General features: G+C 37.6%; 1 protein-coding gene across 21 annotated transcripts in view; it reads left to right on the top strand.

Annotated features, from left to right (window-relative positions):
• TRIP12 (thyroid hormone receptor interactor 12) overlaps positions 1-19,462 on the top strand; it is a 138,556-nt gene that overhangs the window by 96,046 nt on the left and 23,048 nt on the right. For 10 of the 21 annotated variants that reach the window (XM_027589292.2, XM_027589299.2, XM_027589289.2 and 7 more), the window contains 15 exons: positions 1,459-1,576; positions 1,697-1,856; positions 3,676-3,829; positions 4,951-5,179; positions 5,482-5,600; positions 7,914-8,121; positions 10,917-11,017; positions 11,251-11,425; positions 12,620-12,761; positions 13,852-14,043; positions 15,545-15,696; positions 17,220-17,392; positions 17,773-17,846; positions 17,929-18,128; positions 18,921-19,048. In XM_027589292.2, the coding sequence (XP_027445093.1) occupies positions 1,459-1,576; positions 1,697-1,856; positions 3,676-3,829; positions 4,951-5,179; positions 5,482-5,600; positions 7,914-8,121; positions 10,917-11,017; positions 11,251-11,425; positions 12,620-12,761; positions 13,852-14,043; positions 15,545-15,696; positions 17,220-17,392; positions 17,773-17,846; positions 17,929-18,128; positions 18,921-19,048 (2,325 nt within the window). The remainder of the gene's footprint in view (positions 1-1,458; positions 1,577-1,696; positions 1,857-3,675; positions 3,830-4,950; positions 5,180-5,481; positions 5,601-7,913; positions 8,122-10,916; positions 11,018-11,250; positions 11,426-12,619; positions 12,762-13,851; positions 14,044-15,544; positions 15,697-17,219; positions 17,393-17,772; positions 17,847-17,928; positions 18,129-18,920; positions 19,049-19,462) is intronic. The other 11 variants (XM_027589301.2, XM_027589295.2, XM_027589304.2 and 8 more) reach the window with 6 other exon arrangements.

Below are 19,462 nucleotides of genomic sequence, written 5' to 3'. Positions count from 1 at the left end.
CCTCTGATCTCTTAAAAAAAAACAAAACAAAACCTTAAACCTTATAATGTAACATTGCCATGTATTCACATTTCTTAAGGAAAGTTGGCAAAACTGTACTTTTTCAAGAAATTTAAAATATTTTTAATCACCGTCAGTGAAATTTATGTGGGGCAGTAATTTTACTATCCACACTTTTGCCCAAATCAATAGTTAATACTTTCCTCGATAACAGAACTTAATGATTTTATTATCAAAACACTTCAGCAAAATGTTTATATTTTGCAAATGTATAGTATTTGCAGGAACCCAGCCACAACAAAGACCCAGCCCCATCTGTACTTTTAGTTATTTGAATGACTAAACCTGTGGATAACGGGAACTTCCTCATGTTACAGTGTTCTTGCATCAGGCTGGTTTTCATACAAATTCCTCTATAAACTGATGTCTTCTGGCATTAGAAACTTAGGGTAGAGAATATGTTAATGACCTTTGTATTAAGTTGGCATGCTTGTCTTTAAGGTATTTACTTCCTGACCACAGTATGGTAATTTTCAGATGCTTATAATTTCTACATTTTATTGTGTTGACCACCCATTTTCAGTATATTTAAATTAAAGACAAATATATTTGAATCGGGGATTAAAATGTATGTTGACTTAAATCTCAGGAAACAAACTGAGGGTTGCTGGAGTGGTGGGGGCTGGGAGGGATGGGGTGGCTGGGTGATAGACATTGGGGAGGGTATGTGCTATGGTGAGCGCTGTGAATTGTGTAAGACTGTTGGATCACAGACCTGTACCTCTGAAACAAGTAATACATTGTATGTTAAAAAAAAAATGGTAGGGAGGGAAAAATGAAGGGGTGGAAATCGGGAGGGGGAGACGAACCATGAGAGACTATGGACTCTGAGAAAAACTGAGGGTTCTAGAGGATTGGGGGGTGGGGAGGGATGGGTTAGCCTGGTGATGGGTATTAAAGAGGGCACGTATTGAATGGAGCACTGAGTGTTACATGCAAATAATGAATCATGGAACACTACATCAAAAACTAATGATGTAATGTATGGTGATTAACATAACATAATAAAATTTAAAAAAATGTTGGCTGTACTTTTGAACAAAGCACTGTGTTCTTCAAACACAAATAAAACCAAAAACAAAATAAAAAAATTCCTGAATACTCCGGCATGGATTTTTGTTTAAATGTCCAACTAGGACTCAGACTGAAGCCTAAAGAAAGAAATTCTTAAAATTTTCATAAATTTCTTTTTAGGTTTTCATTATAGCTCATTTGGCTTTTTAATTCCTATAGTATATTGCTTTATAAGAAAATAAATTTTTTTACTCTTTATTCATGTATAGTTGACTGTAAGAAAAATACTTCTGATTGCTTTTCCCCCCATGGGAATGATTGCCTTTTAAATTAGGTAATATAACTAGTTTCATGGGTTTTTGGTTTCTGTTGTTGGTTTTACAGACATTGCAGAAACACTTCACTTTCTCCTGTGCGGTGCCTCTAATGGAAGTTGTCAGGAACAGATTGATCTTGTTCCACGAAGTCCTCAAGAACTATATGAACTGACATCTCTGATTTGGTAAAGATTGGGCTAATAATAACAACTGTGGCTCATTTGTGGGTATTTTACTTTAGAGCTCTTTCATTTACTAATAGTTCAGGAAGCTACTTAATGAAATAATTGCACCTTTGTTTTCAGCGAACTTATGCCATGTTTACCAAAAGAAGGCATTTTTGCAGTTGATACCATGCTGAAGAAGGGAAATGCGCAGAACACAGATGGCGCGATATGGCAGTGGCGTGACGACCGAGGCCTTTGGCATCCCTATAACAGGATTGACAGCCGGATCATTGAGGTAGTAGTTTCATCGTACCGTTTAAACATGTCTATTTTGGCGGAGAGTGGGTGTAGGGATGGAGTGGGGAGGTGGATATGTGTACTTAAATGTGCTCAATTTTGAATTAACGCAAGATTCTCTCATTTTGTCTCCTGAGAACAAGGTCCTCATTTCTGTTCAGGTCAGAAAACATGATGTTCTAGTCCTGCTTCTGCTGCTAACTACCCGATTGACTTGGAGCAAGTAATTTAAGTTCTTTGTTCCATAGTTTCCTCATTTCTAAAAGGAAACATCGGAGGGGTCAGGCTATATGTTTTCAAAGTCCCTTCTGTTTCCTACCCAGAAGATGCCTCCCATAAGCAAAGATTTACATACAAATAGCTGTTTCTCAGCACACTTTTCAGAACAAAAACATGGGAACAATTTTAGTATCAAAGTCTAGGTGAAATGGTTAAGTAAGTTTTGATACCAACTAGCCTCATATGTAGTCCAGATGTTAATGGGATAAATTTTAATGACATAAAATGGGATATGAAAAATGAACACAATATTCAGAATTATATGACTCTTTGGGGCACTCAGCAAAATAAGAGAAAGAGCAATAGTAAAAAGGAAAGAGATGCACCAAAATATTTAGTGTTTTTCTGTGAAGGTTTTATGTGTGATTGTATTGTTTTTGCTAACTTCCATATTAAGTATGCCTTGAAATATTTCAAGTCAGGAAAATTGCCTTGTATTAGGAAGTGCAGGTCACTGCATTATTTGGAATACCATGCATCATTTACTAATATTTTCAGTATAGGAGATAGCTTTAAGTCTTACTGTATTTTCCAGTCTGTGATATTTGAATTTTTTTTAGAGCATCACACTTGGAAGAGACATTTTTCTTTAAAGATGTCTTCTACCATTTAGTTTTTAAAAATGAATATTTGAAAAACAACTTCGAAATCATTGATTTACCTTATAAAATCTGAAGTTCTTATAAAAGTATCCACGTTCCGAGCCAGCTTTTAGGAGGAAGTGAGGTGTGATGGGTCTAATGTGTGTTGTTCACCTTAGTGTGTAAACAGGCCATGGTCTCTGACGTTAAGCTGCCTTCTTTTTAGCGTTGTCTTATTAACTGCATTTTCCCTGTTAGCTTACTGTCTTAACACTTGAGTCCTGTCTTTCATTTAACCTAGGAATTCCATAGACTGGACTGTTACATTCTAGCACATATTTTGGCTGTCTTACCTCAAGCAAATAGTGTTAATCAAAGTGTGTCCTTTTATTTATGTACTGTGCACACGTGCACACCCTAGGGGTTACTCTCTTAGGTCTGGGTGTGTCCCTTTCAATCTTAAAAGCGTCTTTTAAATGGAAAGTCTTTTTTACCTAAGGATAATTTTGTAGGATCATTTTGATTAAAGAAGATTTTGTGGGCTGCTAAAAATCCATGAGTAAATACTATTTTAACCTAAGAATTAGATACTAAGATTTTATAGATAACAATTTATTTTTTCTATCAGCAATGTCTTAAAAGCCTTTTTAATACAAACGGTGTCTTCCTCACGTCAGTGATTCTACATGACTGGATCTTTCATCAGGAATTTATCTGTATTTATGTCTCCGGTGACTTTGTAGGGCCTGTCGTGTATAATTGTGTTTAATTAAAAATGATTTATTGAATGAATGGGTTTTGTCATGTCCACACTATTAAATTTTCCATACTCTCTTATTTTACCATGTGAAACCTGATGAAATAAATATGTAAGTTAGCATTTATGGAGGGTCCCTCTGTGTCTTAAGTTAATAAATTTCTCCATGTTTATATTCAAGGTTTCTCTCTCTTTGCTCTCAGGCAGCCCATCAGGTCGGTGAGGATGAGATAAGCTTGTCCACTCTGGGACGAGTTTATACTATTGATTTTAATTCTATGCAGCAAATCAATGAGGACACGGGAACAGCACGTGCCATTCAGAGAAAACCTAACCCCTTAGCCAATACTAACACTAGTAAGTACTTCTTGAGTTAATAGTAGTACTGTATTGTCATGTGAGTAATATTTGTGATAATAAGTAATTATTTCATTGAGTGTCTTCATTAAGCTTAAGACCATTATATAGTAGTAATTAATTTGTTGTTGTTGTTTCTATCACGTTTTAATTGATGAATGAGCCAGCATTGCTGAAATGATACCCTCCGCATTACTTTGCTGCTGTGTGATTTGCAGTGTCCCGGACTCCAGCCAGAATTGGCCCATGCAGTTTTTTATCTGATCCTGTTATTCCTCTTACACCTTTAGATCCACCCACACCTATCAGCTGAGTTCTTTGCGACCTTTTATATGTTCCCATGAAAATTCTCTTCTTCACTAATGAAGAATAGTTTTTTTTTTTTTTTTTTGGTTCAGGTTTCTGATATTTGTCTCTGTCCTTGGGGATTCAGTCTGTTGCTTTGGCACCTCTAGTGTAGAGTGCAGGGGTCAGCACACTTCTTCTGAGAAGGGCCAGATGGTAAATATTTTAAGCTTTATGGATTGTGTAGTGCCTGTACTCCACACTGCTATTGTAGCTCCAAACAGCCATATAAAAAATACAAAGAATTGTATGTGGTCATGTTCCAGTAAGATTTTTACAAATATAGGCGCTGGCCCAGATTGGGCCTTTCAACTGTACTTTGCTAACCCCGGGTCTAGAGTTTACTTCCTCATCAGTTTCCTTTTCCCTCTACCTTATTCCCTTGAAGAAAAGCATCAGATCATCTTGTTTTTCCGTGGCTTCTAGTCACATACCCACTGTCATTTCTTGAACTCTGTTTTATTTCTTACCAGTCATTTAGCTGGCTGACACTGAAGTATCCTTGGTATTTTGTTGAACATATATTATTCAAATAAGAGGTACAGTGTGCTGATACCTTGTTCTTTCTAGCCGGCTCAGTTTTGTCTTAATGCTGCCTTTGGTATCTTTGTAGACCCCAGTTGATCACATTAGATAAGTTAACTTGTCATATAACCAGATTTTTTTTCATAACATTTCAAATAATGACAGCAACTTGAATGGTTTGTTGTTTACGTCCTTTTATTTGTGAAGTCTCTAAGTTTAAGATTGTACTTTTTTTTTTTTTTTAATAACAGGTGGATATTCAGAGTTAAAGAAGGATGATGCTCGAGCACAGCTTATGAAAGAGGATCCGGAACTGGCTAAGTCTTTTATTAAGACATTATTTGGTGTTCTTTATGAAGTGTATAGTTCCTCAGCAGGACCTGCGGTCAGACATAAGTGCCTTAGAGCAATTCTTAGGATAATTTATTTTGCGGATGCTGAACTTCTGAAGGATGTCCTGAAAAATCATGCTGTTTCAAGGTGTGTTCATGAAGATAGTGAAAACATTTTAGAAATTCAAGTCTCTGCAAGTAATCTCAGCAATCTTTAAAGTAATAATACAGGAAAAGTGCATAAAACAGTTTATTTATAATGTCTCGAGGCCTTTGTTGTCTCTTTATAGTCATACACACCTTTGAGAAAGACAATGCAAAAGTTAAGCATTTAAGAAAAATTTTGGTTTTCACAATTAAAATATTTTGCTCTCAAAATTAAAGTAGTATGGCCAAAAATAATTCTCAAATTCAGACAGATGTTTTATATACGAATGCTTTCTTTTTTAGTCACATTGCTTCCATGCTGTCAAGCCAAGACCTGAAGATAGTAGTTGGAGCACTTCAGATGGCAGAAATCTTAATGCAGAAGTTACCTGATATTTTTAGTGTTTACTTCAGAAGAGAAGGTAATGTCATTCACGATAATTAATTAATGGTTAATCTTTTAGTCTACATAGTATTTCAGTAACCATATAGCTTTAATTTAGAACAAAAATTAAACTTTTATATAAGGAATTTTCATGCTTATTACTCACGTACATATAGAGTATGTCTTTCGTAAAATCTGCTAATATGGGTTGTGTGAGATTAACGGTCAGGTGATAAACGCTTAGTTACATTTCAGTTATCTGAGTGTTTATGGGCCAGAAGCAAGCATTGAATAGATAATGTGCACCTGCCCATAAAGATGCCTTGAAAAAGTCAGAGTTCACTTTCCCAATGAATCCCATTAGTAGATCAGAACATTTGTAAAAGGAATTATTACTTACTTCACTGGGTTTAGTCCCCTAATTTGAGGAATTTAAACACGGAAATCAGTCTAGGAGACACAGTACTTTTCCATTCTCTTTTTGAAGATCACAAAGATGAAACCGTATTGCTCATTCGGGTGTTTTATCCTTTTCAAACATGCCAAGATATTAAAGGAGTTCTTTCTCATCAACAAATCTCTTTATGGCTCTTTTGGTCTTTGAGGATACTTTGGTCTTGTGTGAGGGCACAGGAAATAATGGTATTTTACCCTCAAGTAATCCTTAGCTTCATCTTCCATCTTACCAACAATCCTAGTTCTTTCTGTATGATCTATTTCCCCTTTCATCACCTTATGCTGGATCTGCCTCTCTTCACATCTCAAGAGTGCTGTAGTCATGCTAGTATAAGAGTATTAAATGGGAAGAGGTTTTCCCTATTTCTTACTAGTTCTATTTAAATAAAAAAGGTGGTTTTTTTTTAACCCCAACACTACATATTTATATGAAATAGAAGGCAAACTTTATAACTATGGTTAACAAATGGGGTGCATTTATGAATAGATACTTCTGTGATCACATAAATACTTGGTATGTGTTCTTTTTAGCCTTGGATTATTTTGTAATTTGCATTCTGTGTTTTGGTTTTGATGTTCTGTTTTAGTTGTTTGCCTTTAGTAGTTCTGCTTTGTGATCTATTTCACCTTTTGATTTGGAAGTGTATCAGAATGTCTTTTTCTCAAAGTGATTTTTTTTTTCTTTTACATTTATAGTATCACTATGCCATCAGAATGAATTTTCCAGCCCCCAAAATTTATATAGTTTATACAGTATGAAGTTTATGGAGGAGTTTTGATTAGTTCTACCACTTTGCATCTGGCTAGGTATACTGTCCTTTCATGTTCCAGTTAAATGTCATTTATTCCTGAGGACCTTGCCTTCCTTCTAGAATCTGTTAGGTCCGAATTGCTGTGTGCTCTATCAGAAGTCATTTTCTCTCTAAGGAGCAGTTTACTCTCTTGTTTGTAATTTCTTATAATTTTTTTTTTCTCCCCAGTAACTGCCCTGAGTCCATTTTTCTCATCCATGGCCATATTATTAGTACCTAACACACAGTCTGGCATGTGATTGCTGCAGATAATATTTGTGGAATGTCAGTGCCTCAAGTTTGAGTTCATTCAGACATCTTGTGGGTTTTTTTGTTTGTTTTTGTGTTTGTTAGTTTGTTTTAAGAATTCTGATGGAAAACTCTGGACTGTCTCCCAGAAAAAAATGTGAATGTGTGAACATGCATTCATACATTTGGACACAGACCTCGGCATACAACTACCCCACACTCCCCAGCACCACCCCCTGCCATGTACATTCTCCTGTGATTCTAGCCCAGACATGAACCCCTGCCTTGTAAGTTACTATTTAGCTCTCCTTATACACCTCCAAGGATGTGAAAAATCACCATCCTTGGATTGCTGGTGTTCTCTTTTGGCAGTGGTGTTATTGTGATCTTACTCACTGTAGCATTTGAAGTTAGCTAGTAACTGTGGCGAGTCTTTCCCTCCTGGCTATCAAGCCACAGGTGCGCTACTGCATTTTTGTAGTTCATTGTTTTTATAATGGTATCTCGAATTTCTAGTAGAACTTTACATGTGACCCTGTTAAATTTCCTGTTATCAGGTTTTTGAATATCCGAAGACATTCAATATAAACCTCTTTCTTTAATGTTGAATTTGCCTCCTGCCTTCCAGAATGGAGTCAAGTCGAAAACCCTGGCACCTAAGTCATCATGCTCCATCCCTCCCCTCCCCTCCCCTCCCCACCCCTCCCCACCCCTCCCCACCCCTCCCCACCCCTCCCCCATTTGCCAGATACTTTTAATTCATTCACTATAAATAAGTGTTAGCGTTTAGAGATTCTGTAATCCTGGGGAGGTGGTCTTGGTTAAAACTGACTCTTAAATCTGTTACTACGTAGGTGTAATGCATCAAGTAAAACACTTAGCAGAATCAGAGTCTTTGTTGACAAGTCCACCAAAGGCATGTACGAATGGGTCGGGATCCTTGGGGTCCACGACATCAGTCAGCAGCGGAACAGCCACGGCCGCCACTAACGCTGCAGCTGACTTGGGGTCCCCCAGCTTGCAGCACAGCAGAGATGATTCTTTAGATCTGAGCCCTCAAGGGTAAGTCAGAGTTTTGTGCTGATTGTCATGCTCTTTGCCTTTACCTGTGTCCTGGTACCTGAGATTCACACAGGGAATAAAATGTAAAGTGGTCAAATATTAAGAGAGGACCCTTTGTTTTTTCCCCCCATCTCTGTTTTGTTCAGTGTTTAATGGGAATGGGAAGAGACCGACATTTATTGGAAAGCCACTGGATTGAGCTGTGTTTAGGAACCACAAGAGACACGAAGTATTTCCAGTGTCCTCTCAGGGAACTGAGGCTCGGTGAACTTTCTGAGTGAACTAATTGAGAAGTTAATGATGAGCACAGGGTCACACACTTATTTTACAGGTGTAGGATTTGAACCCTCATTTCTAATTCCATAGTTTTGCGATTCTTTACTGCACTGTTGCATACATACCAGCTTCAAGACGTCCAGATCGTGACGTAGTGAGAAATATTAAACACTAGAATTTTTGGAACATACAGGAAAAAACCTGATTTCCCATTAATTCTTAACTGGCAAATGGAAACTTTGCTGTTAATAAAAGTGGGAGTTGTTAAATATGTCTGCTTCCACCTCCTTATCTGTTTTAATCCCTTTGTTATACTGTGCTTCTGAGACATTACCAAACCCTCATATTAGATTTCATTTTGTTGTGTTGAAACAAATTACACTCTAAAAGTGTTTTTGTTTCTTTAACATTAGAAACTTAATACTGCTGTATGACTGTTGCATGATCAACAGATACAGTTCTGAAATTCAAAGTGTACTTAGTGTAATACTCCTTTCTCCTCCTTTTAAGCTATAACGTGATTTTGGTACAGCATACTATACTTACTAGTAAGTGAGGTCCAAACATTTAATCCTGTAAACTACAAGGTGTCATTGTCCTGAGAATTGATTTCGCTCAGGATCCCAGCTCCTTTTGGTGCCACCTGGTGGCAGTTGTCCATTCTAGCTTAAATATGAATTTTGGCAATTCTGGGACTTGGGCTACAGACTAGGACTTCTGACACACAGTGGCTTTTATTTTAGGAAGGTGCTTAGTTTGGGTGGTACCTATATCATGGGCCCAGTCCAATGGGATTGAGCCTGGAGAATATATTGGGGACCCTTGACCTTCTCTCTTCTCAAGTTGGATTTGTTGGCCAGTTTTCCCTCAAAGCCTTGTCTGCCTCTCTTTTTCCTTCCTCTCCAGCCCTAATCCTTCCCCTTGGCTGTTGTAGTAACTTAAGCTACTGCAGGGTTTCACTATCTAGCAGAGGCATGGTGCCCGAGACATCAGGTGCTTGGGGAAATGTGATGCAACTCAGACATGCAGTATTTCTGAGCCACTTAAAGGAATTAGACTTGATTTATAGTTTCTAACAGTTAGAAATTCTAAAAGATGAGGAAAGAAACTTTCAGAGTTTTAAGTGGTTCCATTCCTTTCCTATGTGGTTTCAAAGAAAGAAAAGTTTATATAAATTTGTGAAGGGGGAATTGTTCAATCATGTTTGAAAGTTCATTTGTCCATGGGCACCTGGGTGATTGATTTGTTCAAGCGTCCCAACTCTTGGTTTTCGCTCAGGTCATGTTCTCCGGGTCACGAGATGGAACCCCATGTCAGGTTTCACGCTCAGCGCAGAATATGCTTGAATATTTTCTCTCTCTCCCTCTACCCTGCCCCTCCCCCTGCACTTACATTCTCTTTAAAATAGATAAATGTTGAAAGAAAAAAATTCACTTGTCTTGATTGTGAAGCATATTTAAACATAGTAGTAAGTGTTTTTAATAGACATACCAGCTTTTGGAAGATTTTAAAAGTTGAGTGTTTTTTGGAGGGGGTTCTAATTTTATTTGGTTTGCAGACCAGTTGAAACAGAACTTTTTGTTTTTAAAAGATTTATTTATTTTAGAGAGAGCATGCTAGCATGGGGGGGATTGGAGCAGAGGGAGCGGGAGAGAGAAACTCAAGCCGACTCCATGCTGAGCATGGAGCCCGATGCGGGGCTCAAGATCACGACCTAAGCCAAAACCCAAGAGTTGGACGCTCAACTGACTGTGCCACCCAAGAGCCCGAACATTTTTTCCATCTTTTCCATCTTAAGTGTTTTTGTTATTCTAGGAATCTGCTGATATTTCAAACTATTTCTTACTGTTGTTAAGAACATTGAAAATAAGACACAAAGTCTGTGTATGTTCTCTTTTAGGTATTGTAACTCAAAATAGGTTATTCATACTATGAGTTGATAGATTTGTTTATAGGTAATTTTGAGTTTAAAAAAAAATCACTAAACTATTTATAAATACATTCAGTTAGTATGTTATTGTAATTACATACCGTGAAAGTACTTTGGGTAGTATTGGGAAAGTATCTTGGTAATACTCGATGTCCTGTATATTTTACTTTTTGTCATTTAAGCTAGGGAAGAAATACGGTAATCAGATTTAACATTCTTTTTCTAATTAGATAGCACAGTTCTTTTTAATATTGCTTCTTTGCATCATAAATTTGTTGTATGTACTTTATGTACAACATTTTATAATAGTTTTAACACAGGACTAATGAGATACTCTGGTTTTACTTTTAGTAGTTCAGTGTAGTGTTAATACGGTGTTTTCTGGATTAATCATTTTCTGTGTCTCTAGACCTCTAGAACATGATTGGTGCAGAGTCTGCATTAAATAAGTAATCACAAAATGAAGAGTACCCTTTTATGGCCATATTTCACAAGTCTTTGTTTCTGCCATTTTAGCTTGCTTTTCAGTGAGCGATGATAATAAATCGTGGTGATTGCTAAATTTATCCCATCTTTTCCCATGTGATAGTCGATTAAGTGATGTTCTAAAGAGAAAACGGCTGCCAAAACGAGGGCCAAGAAGGCCAAAGTATTCACCTCCAAGAGATGATGACAAAGTAGACAATCAAGGTAATTGCTTTGGTGATGCGGTGGGGTGCAGAGGGAAAGATGGTAGCAGTGAGAGGCATGTACTTCTTGAAAATGGTTGACAGCTTTAAGAATACCTTAGCTTCCTGAACACTCAGTGTTCTTAGTTGTTTCAGCAAATTCATCTAGTACTGTCAACAGCAATGTTAAAATTCGGTTGATTTTCGTCAATTACGCTAAGATGACTTAACTGTCATTCCCGTTTCTTTTCATAGCTAAAAGCCCTACCACTACTCAGTCACCTAAGTCTTCTTTCCTGGCAAGCTTGAACCCAAAAACGTGGGGACGGTTAAGCGCACAGTCCAACAGCAACAACATTGAACCAGCACGAACTGCGGGAGTTAGTGGTCTTGCTAGGGCCGCCTCAAAGGACACCATATCCAATAATAGGTGAAGTGGGGGAATTCTCTATTACTTTCGTTCTCAGATTAGCGCAGAACTCTACATTGTTGCCGTCAGCACATTTACTTTGTGGAGATGAAACATGGACCCAGACCTTTTAATTTATGCTGAGAAGTGGCATTGCTCAAGGATGGAGCAGATTCTCAGTTCTTGAACTCTGCCTGGCTTTGTCCTAAATTCCAGTCTTAACATCTTAAAACCCATTTCAACATTTCTGGTTGGGAGTTAACAAATGTTCAAAACCAAATAAATTATGTTCCCTGTGGAACCTGTTCCTTAGTTTTGTTCTAGACAAGCGAAAGCTGACATATTTTCTGTGTGCATACACAGACATTCACCCACTTTTATAAAGATACCCTTCCTTCCTCTACCCTTTACAGTGGAACTTAAGGATCCTAGAGTAGATGCTTATTTGTTTGTTCTCAGATATTTAGAACTGTATCAGCTAAACTTTTCCACATTCTAGTCTGGCTTTTTTTTTTCTTCCCCCCAGTCTGTGGCTTTAATTGTTTCTTTAAAACCCTTCCGCATTGTTTTATTTAGTTTTTTTTTTACTCTGGATGTAACATACCAACAAGGAGTACTTCCTCTGCAAATAAATTTTTAAAAATCAAATGCCAATGGGTAAAGAAACAGGCTCCTTTTTTTAGTGGATTGGTTTAGTTGGTTGTTTTTCCAAATTTTGGTTAATAAAAAATAATTAAGCAAAAATATATCTAAAGCCATCAGAGTTTGTAATTTAAATAGCCAGGTCTCAGTTAATCACGCATCTAACAGGTGCATGTTTCTGGTCTATAGTTCTTTGCTTCAGCTCTTCAAGGAACACAGTAAAGGACAAAGCAGATATGTCTGTACCTAAGGAAGCAGCCATGTAAAGTTGCTTTCAGGCAAATACTTAGGGAAGAAATGATTGCCTGGTAGAGTTCCAAGAAGTTAGAACTTTTTGTGTATTCTTCATGTAATGATCTGAATTATATTTTAAGTACATGTGCATTTCTCTACTGCACCTTAGCCCATTTTCAAAATGACACTTAATTTGGTTCATCTGAATTTATTAATCTGGAAGCATAGGTGAAAAAGGGTTTTAAATGTAGCAGCTGTTTGCCTTTGATGTGCAGTTATAATTGAAATCCTTTCTATACACGGAGACTAAATTTAATATCTTGGTTTTCCTTCTTGCAGAGAAAAAATTAAAGGTTGGATTAAGGAACAGGCGCATAAGTTTGTAGAGCGTTACTTCAGTTCTGAGAACATGGATGGAAGCAACCCTGCACTGAATGTCCTTCAGAGACTTTGTGCTGCAACTGAACAACTCAACCTCCAGGTACCACGCAGGCTGCACCGTGTTGGTCCTTCGTTGTCTCTTCTAGCATCTCTCTTGTCTTTCTGTCCTTCCCTTGATGACTCTGACTTTCCATGACTTGCTGTCCTAGATCACCTTTCTCGCCAGACCTGTGCCTTTAACATTGACATTTCTGTAACTTGTCCCTTGGCTTTCGTGCTTCATTATTTTATCATTAACTATACTGGGAATCTCAGCTTTGACTTTCTTCTCTTCTCATCCCATATATACATATTTTTTAAAGAGTTTACTTAGAGAGTATATGCATGTGAGTGGCAGGAGGGGCAGAGCAGGAGGGAGAGAATCTCAAGCAAGACTCTGCTCGACCTCACAACCCTGAGATCATAATGTGAGCCCACGTCAGGAGTCAGACGCTCAACTGAGTGAGCCACCCAGGCGATTGTCACATCCCATATTTCTTGACAAAAAAAAGAGACTTGAGAAATGTCCCCCAAGTACATTTCAACATGGGTATTGGAGTTGATGTGACGGACCCTCCCTAACCCCTCACCATGTGGATCTGATAGTACTTGGAGAGGGAGATTGAATAAGCCCTTTATATTTCATCTGATTCTTAGCCTTTTTACATTTTTAATGCACTTTGAGAAATTCGAGTAGTACATGTTTTCCAGGAAATTGTCCATTTCATCCAGGTTTTAAATGTACTAATTTAAAGCCACACTTTATATTCTTGTTTTATCTTCTCATTCTGGTATTCTAGCTCTTTACCCCTCAATTTGTATTCTCAATTCATTTTCTCTTTTGTTTATTTCTTTATATATCTTTTTTATTTATTATTTCTTTATTTCTTTATTCAACGTTGGTTGAATGTGAGACTTTTCTTTTTTATGTTAGTAGTATGGATGCTGGTTTTCTTCCATGAAATACTAACATTTTTGACTATGCGTGTAAGATCATAGTTTCCAAGTTTCTACCAAGAATGTATCACTCCCCCCGCCTTCTTTTTTAAAGATGTTGAGAATATATTCAATTCCTTTTGGGGAAATGTGAACTGTGCATTTAGTGATTACTGTTTAAATCAATATAGAAATACTGTTCCCAACTCTTTCAGGTGGATGGTGGAGCTGAGTGCCTTGTAGAAATCCGTAGCATAGTCTCAGAGTCCGACGTTTCATCGTTTGAAATCCAACATAGTGGATTCGTGAAGCAGCTGTTGCTTTATTTGACATCTAAAAGTGAAAAGGATGCTGTGAGCAGAGAGATCAGATTAAAGAGATTCCTTCATGTATTCTTTTCTTCCCCAGTAAGTTGTCTTAATGCTTCTCTATCATCTTATAGGAATCACTGGTCACTGATTTGTGTGTTTTTATCTCCGTAATTTACATTAGATGCTGATCAAGATATTGAGGTCAAGTTTCTAGCTTCTGATACATAGTTGTATTTGGATTCCTTGGTCTTTTTTATATCAAATATACTAATAAAGCAACAGAAGGATGATTTGATGGCTCAGGTGCTACAGTTTCTATGGTCAAGTATCTTGAGTCTTTGTTTTTTTTCTGCAGGACCAGCCATTAATCGTAGTCTCTTACTTGTGAATGTATTTTATTCTCAATATTTGTCTTTAAACATGTTGTAGTTTACAATATATACATATAGGGAAATATGGTAAAATAGCTGTAGATACAATCTTTTTTTTTTTTAAAGATTTTTTATTTATTTATTTGAGAGAGAGAATGAGATAGAGAGAGCACGAGAGGGAAGAGGGTCAGAGGGAGAAGCAGACTCCCTGCTGAGCAGGGAGCCCGATGCGGGACTCGATCCCGGGACTCCAGGATCATGACCTGAGCCGAAGGCAGCTGCCCAACCAACTGAGCCCCCCAGGCGCCCCAAAATAGCTGTAGATACAAGAGAGAGTGAGCATATATGTTTCCATTTTGAATATAAAGTACAGTATTAACAGTTCTCTTTGAGAGTGTCAGTCACCACTTATAATCTGGATTGCAAGACCAGAAGGCTCAGGGAGGCTCCCCTTCCTTCAGCCTCAGTGGGTGAGAGCAAGAATGTAACTACTCTTGGACACAAATGACTTAACATCATTCTACTTGTTCAAACTACTTGAGAGAAGGCATCCTCTGGATCATTTGTGTAGTAGGACTAAGGGTATTTCTCCTGTGTGTTGGTGAAACTACTTCACCATGCCTTCCTTTCAGTGTTGGTGGGCATTTGAGCACCTACTATATTGTTATAACTTGGGCTTTGTAAAGTAGTTATTTGTTTGAGATACATTAGATGTGTAGCAATACAGGAAGTAGTTTTATGCCATGTTTAAGATTACGTACAGATCTATAATCTCTTACCTGAAACTTCTTGGGGCTGAAGGGGTTTCAAGTGTTCTACAATACAGTACAAATATATTACCTGATAATATTCCCAGTGGATTCTAAATAGCACTCCATACATACTAAATATTTTTGCAGGAAAGCATATGGATATTCCTACTCGCTACAGGTAAGTAAAGACTGCAGATGGCCTCGTGTCTGTCTGAGTCAGATCTCACCACCAATTACTTGTGTTTTCAAGCCTTTTGGACTTAGGAATTATGAATAAGGGATTGTGAGCCTATTACAAAAGGGAGTCTCTCTTTGAAATAACTTATATGGAAATAGTCATTCCAAACAGATATATCAAAAGAGATAATAGATGAATGGCTCTCTTTTGTAAAACTGCGTGTTAAATTTTCTTGTTGAGGAGTGTTCCATTTTCAAGAGGAAAACAGGTTACTGTTGGTTTATTTATAACTTCAGCTTCCTGGAGAAGAGCCCATTGGAAGAGTAGAACCAGTGGGTAATGCACCTTTGTTGGCATTAGTTCACAAGATGAACAACTGCCTCAGCCAGATGGAGCAGTTTCCAGTCAAAGTACATGACTTCCCCAGTGGAAATGGGACTGGAGGCAGGTAAGGATCACTGCCTGTGCATACCCTTGCCGTTGGACCCTGCGCTTCATTTTGTTGAGGGAAAGCGGCAAGAGGTCTGGTAACCTCTTAAGCTGCCCAAAGACTGTTTGGTTATAATGACGGAAGAAAACCACTTTTTACCTTTAAAATCCCCCCATGTGTTTTAAATGTGATGTTTTGGAAATATATAAGCCAGTGACTGTGTTGACAAGCTGTAAGAGGCTTAGTGTTCCTTAAATTGATAAACTTTAATATATATTGCTTCTCCCTGTGAATTTTATAAATATGCATAATCAGATATTTGCGTTCTGTGCAATAATGTGATTTCCTGTGATGTAAGTGGTTATACCTTTGGTGGGTTTTAACAGATAAGTGTATATTTTGAAGTTTTCTTGTTTCATTGAAACTTATTTTCTCTGTATTAGTTTTACTGGACTCATGAAATGCTACAGAAAGAATGCACTGTGAAAGTTCATTATTGTATTTTACGGGATGTTTACAAAGTTTCTGGAATATTATGACTAGAAGCCTACAAAATAAGAAATTAGTTTCATTTTAAAATACACAATCTGATGTGTTTTGAAAACATACAGATTTTTTATTGAATTAAAACTATGTATTATTGGACAGATGAAGGGATCTGTTGTGCTAAGGTTTTTTCTGGCTTTGAAAATTAATACAGAATGTGATAATCAGTTTTGATCATTATCCTGTCCTGGAAAATTTTATGAAATACAGGGGCATTTTCATCTATGCCTGAGAAAACCATGAAGTTTTTCATTTTAACCCAGATTTGTATAAAATACGTATGTTTACGTATGTATATATCCTGTCTAATGGAATATTCTTTTCTATACTCCTATTTGCATGCCTTATGGAATCCTACAGATAACTGCATTTTAAGCGTGTCTGTGTCCCACTGTTGTCAGCCATTTCCAGAAATGAGCAATTAAAGATCATTACCAGGGTTAGACTGGCCTAGCTATCAAACTGCTTCATTCAAATGAATGTAGCAAAGTAAATTTTAAAGGTTACTTTTTAAAGTAATTTTGTAGCAGAAATGTTTGAAAGCAAAAAAGAGGGCTTTTTCCTTTGTTTTTAAAGCCATAGAATTTAGGCAGTGGCAAAATACTGCAGAAGTGAGCATGCTCAAGATGGTTGAGGAACTTTTAGTCTAGAGAAATAGTTAAATCTCAGTGGTGAGGATTTCTGCTCACATGGGTTTCCCCGTATGACCGAGATAGAATGATGATTTAATGTTTTCATATGCATGCATACACAGCGTCTGAGATAGAATGATGATTTATTAATGTTTTCATATGCATGCATACACACCCTATTTTATTTTTAACTTTATAACAACTTTCACTAAATAACTTGAATTGCTGGCTTGACTATTTACATAACTAAGTGCTTATTTTGTGCCTTAAGAAAATGCAGTTTGTTTTGTCTTGCTTTTGTTTGAATAAAGTATGTTGATTTTGAAAATAATAGAATAACTTTTTTTCACAAATTATCTTGAGCTTTTCTCTCAACAGAGGATCACAGGCTTTAAAATTTTTCAACACACATCAGTTAAAATGCCAGTTACAAAGACATCCAGACTGTGCGAATGTGAAGCAGTGGAAAGGCGGGCCGGTCAAGATCGATCCCCTGGCTTTGGTACAAGCTATCGAGAGATACCTTGTAGTTAGAGGTACTTTCCCTATATGTGTGTTTTGTGTTTATATGTACATTGGACTGGGAATATTAGGGAATGTGGAAACGATTTCCCTGTCTATTGCTGCTTCTGTTAAAACCTAGCATTGGGAACTTGGGTTCCCATCATTCATTTTCTACATAGCCTGTGGAAACGTGATACACTTGGGAGGGGTTGATGGCTTACTTCAGTGATGCGTTCATTTATCTTGTTGGAACCTAATGTAGTAGGTGACAATTTTCTTAGCTCTTTCTGCTTCATAGGTCACAGTTTAATATACACGTTTTTCTAAGAGTATGTTAGTTTAACCAATACGCGTGGGCTTTTCTTTGCCTTGGACAATTGCTAGGAGTTTAACAGCCTTCTTGGGTCCTCAGGGTATGGAAGAGTAAGAGAAGATGATGAAGACAGTGACGATGATGGCTCTGACGAGGAAATAGACGAGTCTCTGGTAAGGGTGCTATTCTCACCATGTTGTCATGCACACAGTTCAGGTCCTTGAGCTTAAATGGGTTTTGTTTTGCTTCATTCAGGCCGCTCAGTTCTTAAATTCCGGCAATGTAAGGCACAGGCTACAGTTCTACATTGGAGAGCATTTGCTACCGTATAATATGACCGTGTATCAGGCAGTCCGGCAGTTCAGTATCCAGGCCGAGGACGAGCGGGAGTCCACAGACGATGAGAGCAACCCTCTGGGGAGAGCTGGTATTTGGACAAAGACTCATACAATATGGCAAGTCTGAAACTGACGTCGTTTGCTTTGTCATCAGCTTCAATATGTTGTTTGTGTGTTTTGGAATTCATATTAATGGCTGGCTTACATAAGGAGAGGGGACCCAAATCCTACATTTTATTATTAAAAGCCACTTCAAATATTTTATCTGTGTACGTGAATGCATGCATGTGCACACATGTGTACGTGTGTATTTGCCTTCATTATGTCTCCTAGAAAACATGTGCTCGTGGGCAATAATCATAGTTTAAGTCAGCTCTTTAGATTCATTTCAGGTCTTAAGAGAAAAACATCTCCAGAAAATTACATTCGTTTAGGTAATAAGCTTGGCATTTCTGTGCCCTTCGAGGCATTTGGATGCAGCTTTCTGCATTGTTTGTTAATGTCCACTACTTAGATTTAAAGAGAGCCAGTCTCCGGGGCACCTGGGTATGCCCCTGGGTAGCTCTGTCGGTTAAGCGCCGACTCTTGATCTCCGCTCAGGTCTTGATCTCAGTGTTGTGAGTTCAAGCCCCACGTTGGGCTCCACATAAAAAAATAAATAAAGAGAGCCATTCTTCTGTGAACCACCCTCAGAGTTCCTCAGGTGGCCCCTCCTGGGACAGTGTACTCTTTGTGGTCTCTTCTCGAAACAGTGCCATTGGTAATTCTCCAAATCCATAAGTAGGGAGAAACAGGATAGATCTCAGAGTTCTGGTAACTCTGGTGTCTGTGGGTCACACTTTGGCCCCTGTAGAATAGTATTTATTTTTAAAATCTACATTTAGTTTATATACTCTCCAATCAATTTAGGTACAAACCCGTGAGAGAGGATGAAGAAAGTAATAAAGATTGTGTTGGTGGTAAAAGAGGAAGAGCCCAAACAGCTCCAACAAAAACATCCCCTAGAAATGCAAAAAAGCACGATGAGTTATGGCATGGTAAGTTGGTACATACATGGGAGGGAAAACAAATTGCCGCGGGGCAGTAGCCTTCTTGTGGAAGTTTTAAAGGAGCGATTTATATCTAGCAGTGAAACCCTTGGATATAATGTAGAAAAGATGAAATTACCGCAAATAAAAAATTTAGCACCTGCAAAATTAAATTTGGGAAGAAAATTGGGAAAAACTCATACTTGTTCCGTGAAAAATTTGTTTTCATGAAGGCTAAAACAAATTTAATTAGTAGAACACACTTACTAAAGAGACTGATCGTGGTCAGGCAGGCCCTTCACTTTTGTCATTTATAATAATCTAACAATTATAGGAGGAATGAAAAGTTTTGCCAGGATTATAGTAGTGTTTTGTTTTGTTTTTCATAAAACTAAGTTCTATTATAAAGGGTTTTTATTTTGA

The sequence above is a fragment of the Zalophus californianus genome, chromosome 3, assembly GCF_009762305.2.
Source record: "Zalophus californianus isolate mZalCal1 chromosome 3, mZalCal1.pri.v2, whole genome shotgun sequence".
NCBI lineage: Eukaryota > Metazoa > Chordata > Mammalia > Carnivora > Otariidae > Zalophus > Zalophus californianus.
This window is presented reverse-complemented; position numbering and strand designations above follow the sequence as displayed.